General features: G+C 34.1%; 1 protein-coding gene across 1 annotated transcript; it reads right to left on the minus strand.

The window, feature by feature from the left end:
* Positions 1-7536: 7536 nt before the first annotated feature.
* On the minus strand, positions 7537-9828 carry LOC131946079 (G-protein coupled receptor GRL101-like). Its single transcript, XM_059306720.1, has 3 exons — positions 9639-9828; positions 9061-9329; positions 7537-8460 (listed from the first exon to the last, which is right to left on the minus strand). The coding sequence occupies exons 1-3, from the start codon at positions 9826-9828 to the stop codon at positions 7537-7539; spliced, it is 1383 nt and encodes a 460-aa protein (XP_059162703.1).
* Positions 9829-10656: the final 828 nt, after the last annotated feature.

The following is a 10656-nucleotide window of genomic DNA, read 5'->3' on the forward strand; positions in this document are numbered from 1 at the left end:
AGGGGGGTAATTGACAGGGGGGTAATTACTCTGGGGAGTAATGTCGGGGGGGGGGGGGGAAATATCCGGGGGGGGGGGGTAATTGACAGGGGGAAATGCCCTGTTCCTATGAGACTTTGGGGAGTTCATTATACCACTCTAGGGAAGGGTTCTGTAAAAAAAATAATTTTTAATTTCGCAAAGGTGTGACACCGTTATCCGATAGCCATGAGACTTTGGGGGAGTTGATTAATTAAAAAAAAAAAAAAATATATATATATATATATATATATATATATATATATATATATATATATATATATATATATATACGGTTTATAAAAAAATAAGTCTATTTCGGTTTCACACCGTTCATCCGTGTACCATGAAACGTTCGGGAGATGATTAGATCACTCAATGGTAGGGTTCTGCAAAAAAAAAAATTGTATAATTGGATACAACTTTCGTCAATACACGGTTTGGCGCCGTTTTAGAGCGACTATGTTGGCACTTGGTCAATCGAGCGTCCTGCATAGCGAGTAAGGGGTACTATAGTATTCAGCGGTAAAACTAGAACAGGCTTCTAAAAATAACATTGTAACGCCAGGAAATCCTTGTGTACAGTTTCGTCACCTTGCCAAAGATGAAAAAATAACTTTTTGAATATGAGGAGCCAACTGTAGAGTTTCGTCACTTTGCGCATGATGCAATAAGCATCTATTATTAGACAATCCTGTCAGAAATTGAGATCGAGTATCTAATAATAGACCATTAGTAACGCTAGCATATTGCATCAGTCACACTGATGTTTAAAACACGTAAAATACTTTTTTTACGTGTTAAAGAAAAAAATCCTGTTCATTTGTGTCACTTTAGCGAATGACGAAATCTGCATCATTATTAATAGGATGCTATTTGGCACGATGGCGCCTGTTAGGTTTAAGGAGTTAGTGTTCGTACGCAGCGCCTATGCGGTAGTGTAATCGGGGGGTGGGGGCCCTGAGAGCGCCCCTCTACGTCTCTGACACATGGGCGGTCACCGAAGTGTGTTCTAGCATATTATTTCGGTGGGTGATTAATGTACACTCAATGTTTTCATGCGGTAGTGTTGGTAAACCCGTGTCCCGATATTTATGATCCAAGCGCAGGCATTGTTTACATTTAAATAACTCACTTTTAGAAAAGACGGTCACGCATCTAAGAACATATGATTGGTAACGCATTGGTGACAGTGTTTCTTCCAGACTTTTTTCTCCGTGGGGGGGGGGGGGCACTTGAAATTTTCGGGGGGGGGGGGGGGCGGTAAACTTTCTTCGGGGGGGGGCGGACACTGTTAAAAGTATTTATTTTCTATATAAATTATATAAATTTCATTTCGTTCGGGGGGGGGGGGTGGTAAAAATTTTTCGGGGGGCTTCTCCCCCCCCCCCCCCCGAAGACATGCCTGGAAGAAACTCTGATTGGTGAAATCCTTCTAATACATTTCGTCAAACTTTCTTCTATCCCCGCGGCAACGCGCGAGGGACGGGTACGCTAGTATATATATATATATATATATATATATATATATATATATATATATATATATATATATATATATATATATATATATATATATATATATATATATATATATATATATATAATTTATAACATAATATATTTATTCCTCGAAAGCTTAATATAAAAAATAGTTGAAAGTATGTACTCTCTTTTATTGCATCTCTATTAATGTAAATATGGAGTGAAAACGTACAGTTCCCAAAACCATTACCCAAACGAAAAAAAAAATGCATCCACCTCCACCTAAATCTCCATCTTCACATACCAGCCGATATCTACGTCCACGTTCATGTTCACGTCCGCGTCCACGCAAATGTCAAAGTAAACATCAACATCAACATAAATATCAATATCATTATGAATATCAATATCCATAATATCGTCAACGTCAATATCAACATCAATATTGATATTGATAATATCCTAATCCTAATCCTAATCCTCATCCTCATCCTCATCCTCATCCTCATCCGCATCCACACCCACACCCACACCTTCGCCTTCTGTTATAATTACACTATAACTGCAACTATAACATTCGTAATTGCAAATGATAATTTGGTTTTACCATGCTATAGGGCTAAACTTAATTCCCATGGTACACCTATCCTTGACGTAAATGATGATCTTTTATGTCTCCTGATGTTTGTGTGCAAAGATTCGAAAACGTTTTTATTACAAAGAAGAAACATTGTGCTGGGTAACACTGGATTCAGTTTTATTCTGGAAATTTCATATTTGGTTGTTTCAATACTCTTTAATTTGGTGATCAGTAGCCCGTCACAGAAACGTGTTGGAAGTCTGTGTGGTATTGTTTTGTTTAGTTGTTGCTGGAACAAATTTTGTTTGTTGAACTTGTCTTCACAGTTGCCGACGTGAAATAACATTGAGTCCATATGGCTGTAGCTCTGCATCAAAATTTCTGATAACTTTTGATGTATCAGTTGGAATTCTTCCTCTGATTCAACTTCAAGTAATGTTGAATGTGATATGTTACATCGTTTTGAAGCTGACTCGCGATTTAATAAAGTTTCTGACTCTTGGAGTCTGTAACATGAATGGAATGTTTTAGTTCTAATCATAAACCATCCAGGCCAGCACTGACCACACAACGCAACAGACAAAAGGTTATTTGATGAGAAATCGTCGTGCTCTGAAAATTCATCAAAACTTTGGTGCAGCAAATATCGCAATTTGTAAAGTTTAATGACGTACACTAAAATACGTTCATCTGCATGAAATGGGAGGTAACTTTCATTTTTCTTCGTTATAACAATAACGATTTTCTCTTTGTGAAAATGATTGACTTGAGTTTTATTGAAATACGCTCTTGAATATTGTACTGCGGTTTTAATGCTCTCCAGACTAGAGTCTTTATGGACTCTCAGTTTTTCAATTTTATCAATTAAATCAGGTCCTGTGGTATAATCATTGGCGTCTATCATTGTTTTCAAAAGTCCTTTCGACTTATGTTCAAAAATAGTTACTATAGTCTTCATGGTCATGTTGCTTTCTGTAGGTAAGAATAATTTGGCGATGTTTTTTAGTCTTGTTTTGTCCACATGGGTGCGTAGTTCGGTATGTAGATGTAGGTCAATGTGGCTTGACTGACAGTCTTTTAAAGGAAAAGCTAGCACATTACTGCCTGAAAAAAATAGATTAGTAGGCCTGTATTGCACGTTGTTTTATTTTATTCATTTAGTTATGTGTCTAATGGCCAAATCACTACAGCAAACAATAAAAATTGTTTAAATACCAGACGCAACAACAGATTTATTGCAACAGGTTTAAACTACTAAGTATAGAGCCGTGGCTTGATTGTGGTGCCAAAGTATTATTTGTGTTAGTGATAAAGGCTGCTGGTTTACGGGAGTTTTTTGTGACAACGAAGCTGGGGCCCTGTCCATGTTGTATGTTGCTGCCAGAGTTCAATTTCTTTTAATAAGGAAGGGGAATCTCCATTAGTTTCGAGCCCAAGTGGGGCTTATATGTAACAAGAAAGTCGATTCTCTATCCAATCGCGGAGCAACAACGCTGGCTAGGCAAAAAGCCTGCTAAGCCCATTCATGTGACGCTAGGATTACATAAAAATGATTGTGAAAACCCTGAGACAGGAGGTGGTGAAGGCGTGGGATTAGTCCAAAATAGTGCTGAGCAGATCAGGAATAAGAAAAGGAAAAGACGTTTGAGTAGGAAACCCGAGCTTTTATAATAAACAACCCCATCTCCACTGTGGGCTGGCATCTCGCTTAAATACGTGGTTTAGTCAACAACTCGCACATTCTCAATTTGTGTGTCCTAGATAATACGGGAGTTTACAATATTTATGTTAAACTCACCAAAACACAACATTTCTATCAGTTGACCAAACAGGATGACGACATGAAATGATATCTCCATTGTGAATGTACTTCTGAAATGTAAGTGATAAATGTAGGCAACACACAGTTTGTATGTATACACACACACACACACACACACACATATATATATATATGTATATATATATGTATATATATATGTATATATATATATATATATGTTACATTTGTTTCATTCATTTAACATTTTTGTGTTAATTAAAATAATACTTACTAGTACTAGTAGTACAGTAAAGACGACGAAGTAATTAAATGTCTGTAGTATAAGCTCTTCTAAATATTGCTATGTGTATTCAATGATTAAATTAATTTTAGTGTAAGTTTGTATCGTGATTATCGACAATGAAGTTTGAACATTTTATTTACACAATAATCTATGATCGTCTAAAACGGGGCAACCACCACTAACGGGGTTTTAATTTACAAATTGTCAACATAAAATATTTTGAATATTATTGTCAACGACTGCTCGCCGGTCTGGTAATTAATTTGTTTTATAAAAGCTGAGAGGAGATTCAGTTGGAAATCAACAATGCAATTAGGGGTCATCCATAAATGACGTCACGCTTTTTTTGACGATTTTTACCTCCCCCCCTCCCTTCCGTCACACGTCGTCACAAAAAGCCAGACCCTCCCCCCTAAAATGATGTCACACCTCAACCTACAACCCCCCTCAAAATTGCAGTTGAATTTTTTTTAAACATCGATATTTTTCCAAAATCTTGTCTAAACTATTACAATTTATTAAAACAGTTATCTAAAACGCGAAATAAAATCTAAAATTCGTTTTCTAACATTGCTTTTTTATAATGCAAAAATGTGACGTCGCAACATCTGAACCCCCCCTCCCCCTCATCACACATCGTCACAAAATTACGGACCCCCCCTCCCTCCTACGAGTGTGACGTCATTTATGGATGACCCCTTACTGAAAAATCGAGGTTTGCCATATTATGAAAACAAAATAGTTTTTTTCACTTATTTTTAACATAAAACAACAACAACATATACACAGCTAATGTATTATTCTGATGTTTCGTAGTAAGTGAAGGCTGTTTTGATATAGTAGTTTTCCAAAATAATGTATATCTTTTTTTAAATAACAATTCGAAAATAAAATAATAAAAAGCCAAGCAAGAAATGAAAAACAAAACACCAATCAAAAGAAAATACACAATTTATCACACTATTAAAAAACAATTAATTTCAAATGAAAATATGTATTACAATAATATAAAAAGTATTAAGTTTTACTGTGACAGAAATTGTCCAAAGTAATCAAGAAATTGATTATGATGTATTAATTAATTAAATTATTTCATTAATCGCCAAGAAGTAATCGTACAGCAATTTCATTGCATTCATTAATACAACAGAATAAATAAATAAATAAATAGTTATATATATATATATATATATATATATATATATATATATATGTATATATATATATATATATATATATATATATATATATATATATATTATATATATATATATATATATATATATATATATATATATATATATATATATATATATATATATATATATATATATATTAGAAAGACTACTGATGACTTGAGTAAAGTTTCAGTTATGTGGACAAAATTATATCTTTACCTATTATCCCCGGTAGAACTTCGTAGACTTCATCCAAGTTTTGAGCGATCTACGGCAATCAGAAAAGGGTAACTAATACTATTTCCGTTTTCTCATATGTCATCAAAATTGATTGATTTGATATGACATTTAACTTTTTTACTTTCTCGTATATACGATGTATAGAGAAAGTCTTGTAATCGTGCAAACAAAAAAAATCGAGATTTTTACAAATCTCGACGTTTTACATCTCACTGATACGGAAAAACATAATTTTGCAATTTTGTCCGTATGTCTGTGTGTCTGTGTGTGTGTGTTTGTGTGTGTGTGTGTAAACACGATAACTTGAGTACCGTTACAGCTTGGTTGATGAAATTTCATATATTTTATCAAAATCGTAGATCCGTATCAACTTTTGAGCGATTTCCGATAACCGGAAGTGGTACTTTTTCTGCTTTGATTTTTTCAAAAGCCTATAACTTGAGTTCTATTTCAGATAGATAAATGAAATTTCACATGTAAGTAAAAAATCTAATTCTCTTTGTTCCGTCAAATTGTGAGTATTTTCCGTTGACGGGAAGTACTAATTTACGCTATTTCCGATTTCTCAAAAACGCATCTAAATTTATAGTACTAATAATATTGCGCACCATTATGAACATCTTTATTCGGCGTTCGCTTGGTGTGCAATACTTTTTTCTATGAGATTTTATTTTATTTTAAAAAGTTTAAGTATTTAAAATGGATTAAAAATCATAACTATATCCCGAGTTCCCATCCCCTTTTGTTTTATATAAGAATACTAGCCGTCCCGGCCAGGCCCTGCTCTGGCTTCTGTGAAAAACCTTTCCGTTAAAGACCATTACCTGTGTGTTTAGTAATCATCATAAACCCGGCATTGCCCACCCAAACCACAACCAACCAAAACAACAAAACGCAAACATAACGCTAACACAATTAGAAATACAAACGAAAACAAAAACCTAACAACAAACCCAACCACAACCACAAACACCAATACAAACACAAAGAAAAAACAAACGAAAACAAAAACCTAACAACAAACCCAACCACAAACACCAATACCAAAAAAAAAAAAACAACGAAAAAGCAAACGAAAACAAACCAAATCCAAACGCAAAACCAACCAAAAACACAAATACAAACCCAAACAAAAAAAAACAAAAACGAAAAAAGAAAGAACAAAAACGAACCAAATCAAAACGCAACCACTAACGCAAACCCACCTAAACACAAAGAAAACACTAACGCGAACATAAACGCCCGGGGCAGAATCGCCTGTTTTAGCTTAATAAACGACTATAGTACCCCAACTTATTCATAGTTTTTGCACTCACTTAAACGAACGCGCCTGTTTCAATTTAATGAACAATTATAATACTCCAAGCTTATCCGTAAAATACCTAAAACATTTGCACTTGATCAATCCCCGCTAATTATGTAATTATTTTTTTCCCAACACCAAAACAAAGTAATTAAAAAGTAAATGCTTTTCAACTAATGCACTGGTTTCATAAAGGGAAGTAATTGTGTTTTGCCTAATTTATCAAAGGGAAGTAAGCGCTATAGGACTAAATAAAAACATAATTAGAATTTTTGTAAAAGATGATATTTTTTTAAAACTTGTGTTTAATGAACATGCCGACAATTATTACTATAATTTGAAAAATGAAAATGATTTCCCAACACTTTTAATAGTAATTTTTTAACTCATAAATTTAGACAAACGCGCACGATAATTGATCTAACACTTAAATCCGTAGAAATGCCAACGACAAACATATGCGTTACAGAATTGAGCTTTATATATTAGATTAGAGAAAGTTTAGGGGAGATCACTCCCGGTTTATTTTTTATATGTCCTGGATACTGGTACAGGTAAACTCTACATGTTCTGCCCATTAAATCGTCAGATTTGAAATTTAACTTGTATTCTGTATAAATTCATATTCGTATACATACATTTACTAAAAATCTAAGTATTATTTAATTAAATTGCAGTTATAATGAAAAGTATTGGGTTGACGGCAGAGTTGAGAGGCATTATGGATACAGCCAGCCAGCCATAGACGTCTGGACTAAATGTATAGCCAGCAGCAGACATGAGACTAATGAGGCAGATAGGAAACCAACAGAGAACGTTGGACACGACGACCAGAGAAAGGTTTTTGGCAACTGTGATCTCACGTCTCCTGTGGGCTGATGTATTGATTAGAGAGTTAGAGGGCATGGCTATTTGTTTAAAGATTAGCATTTGTCCTGAAATGATCATAATCATCATGAGAAAATTGACTACAGTATAGAGAAGTAAAGAAAACATCCAGCCAAGTGGGTGTGTCAGATTGACTGGAAGTGCCAGACACACAGCATTGGACGAGTAGACCTGCAAGTCAGGAAACAAAATGGGGATTGTGGAGATGGCTAGTCCAGTTGCCCAGATCAAAGTAACAACACAAGCTAAAATTTGGGGAGTAAATTTTGTCTGATTGAGTGGATTTTTAAATGTGAAATATCGATCTAAAGTGATGAATAAAACAAACAGTGAAGACGTCTCAGTCGAGAGAGTAGCAAGAAAACCTGCGGCCTTACACAGTGAACTGTCTCGCCATTCTGTGTCATACAACACGTAGTCGTCACGGTAGTAAACATCAGCTCCTGCTATGATCAGTAAATAAACGCTCATGATCAAATCTGACAAGCCCAGGTTCGTAACGAACATCCTGTAGCCTTGTTTTAATAAATGTTTCTCATAAAATATTCTGTAGCCAACGACAACAGCATTACCACTAGAACCTATCAGCGCCACCAGCCATATCAGTGTACGTTTTACAACATCATCAAGTAGATTTTCACATGAAGATATGGCGTCACTTGGGGCGTTACATGTATGAGAGGGAATTCCCGGCCCCTTAAACTTCTCACAACACAAAATGTAATTCGTTGCATAGATGTATTTGTCTATTTTTATTTTTTTTAAAAGCTCAGACGTATTCAAATCAAATACTATTTTTGTATTTCTTAGGTCTACCGTACCTACAGAGATAACCTTATCGAACCAACCAACAGTGTTTATTGGTGAAGAGCTTACATTTAGATAAAGTATTGAAAAACTTTTCTTGCTAAAGAATTTAAGAGATGTTAGTGGTGTAAAGGACAGATCTAGCGTCTGTAAGAATTTTGTTACACTCATCTGAATGTGGAGTTTGGAAACTAATGTATGGGATAAATTCAAAATTCTTAATGACTGAAGAAAATGAGAAAACTCATGGAAATTCTCGAGGCTTATTTTGTTGTAGCTCAGATCCAAGTGGTAAACGTTATATAAACTTCTACTCATTGCAAATAAAAGTTTGATTAGTTTTTTACTGTATAGGCTACAATTGGAAAGATGAATTTCTAAAATTTGATCTAATCTAATTAAACGCGGCACATAAGCAATTGATAAATCAAAACCTGAAGCGTGGAGAAATTTTGTATTTACATCAAGTTCGGAAAGCAAATTTTGGTATTTTACATCAAAATCTTCAAACAATTTAGTGACACCCCACAGACACTGAAATCCTGAGGGACATTTTTCGTGGCAAAGCAACTCATCATCACAACCTTCAACACAATCACATCTCCCGTTACACAGGTTGCTTAGTGTGTAGAGGTGATTGATGTCTTGACGACAGTAAAAAGTTTCATCAGGGACTCTCTCGTCGTCCCCTAACGGGCAGTCCGCGACTCCATCCATTATCATGGACTCCAGAATGCAGTAGGAGTTCGAACATTTGTACAAGCCTTCATTACAAGTAAATTGTTCACAGTTAATTAAGTGTGAATTATTAAAACAACCCAAAACGGCACCACTTCTATCTAAAATGTAAACACATTTCGCAGCAAATTTCTTGGTACTAATTTGTCTACTGTTGAAAGTTTTAGAGTAGATTTGATCACAAATCGTCACAGGTTTACCCGAATCGTTTTGAAACAGACACTCATTATTGTTACAGTTAGTGTAGGCAACAACGGGCCTTGAATTCTGAGGCAGACGTTCGTAAAGCCGACTAAGCATAAAATAATTATACTTAAACCACCATGTTGGCAAACATGACCCATCAGCTGTTGAAGTTAGAGGACATTCGTCACAAAACTCCTCGTCACTGTTGTCAAGACAGTCTTGTACACCGTCACATATCTGGCTTGTCTTGAGACACACGTCTTCACGTTGACTCATCCATAGACTGGTTGAGCAGGATTTTCCTCCTTCACATAACGCATTTAATGGCTTAGCACACATGCTCTCATCACTACCATCTTCACAGTCTTGTATACCGTCACAGACAAAGCTGTAGGCCAAGCTTGAGAAACTAACCCACGGCGGCTCTACTCTGGAGATTCGATTACATTGAAAATACACTGGTTCAAATAATGATTGTTTTCTGACTTCGGAAATCTTCATATACCTGGTTGAAAATGGGTTAAAACATTATTTAAAACAATATTTTTTAAAATAACAATAAATTCTTAATAGTTCACTAAATTTCTGTGTAAAGATGATGTTTCACAATAATTATGTAAGTGACTGAACTACATTTGAATTGGAATATCTACATTTTATATTTGAATACAAATACAAATACAAATACAAATACAAATACAAATACAAATACAAATACAAATACAAATACAAATACAAATACAAATACAAATACAAATACAAATACAAATACAAATACAAATACAAATACAAATACAAATACAAATACAAATACAAATACAAATACAAATACAAATACAAATACAAATACAAATACAAATACAAATACAAATACAAATACAAATACAAATACAAATACAAATACAAATACAAATACAAATACAAATACAAATACAAATACAAATACAAATACAAATACAAATACAAATACAAATACAAATACAAATACAAATACAAATACAAATACAAATACAAATACAAATACAAATACAAATACAAATACAAATACAAATACAAATACAAATACAAATACAAATACAAATACAAATACAAATACAAATACAAATACAAATACAAATACAAATACAAATACAAATACAAATACAAATACAAATACAAATACAAATA

The sequence above is a fragment of the Physella acuta genome, unplaced genomic scaffold, assembly GCF_028476545.2.
Source record: "Physella acuta isolate Inbredline_101_S28 unplaced genomic scaffold, ASM2847654v3 ptg000544l, whole genome shotgun sequence".
In the NCBI taxonomy this organism is placed as follows: domain Eukaryota; kingdom Metazoa; phylum Mollusca; class Gastropoda; family Physidae; genus Physella; species Physella acuta.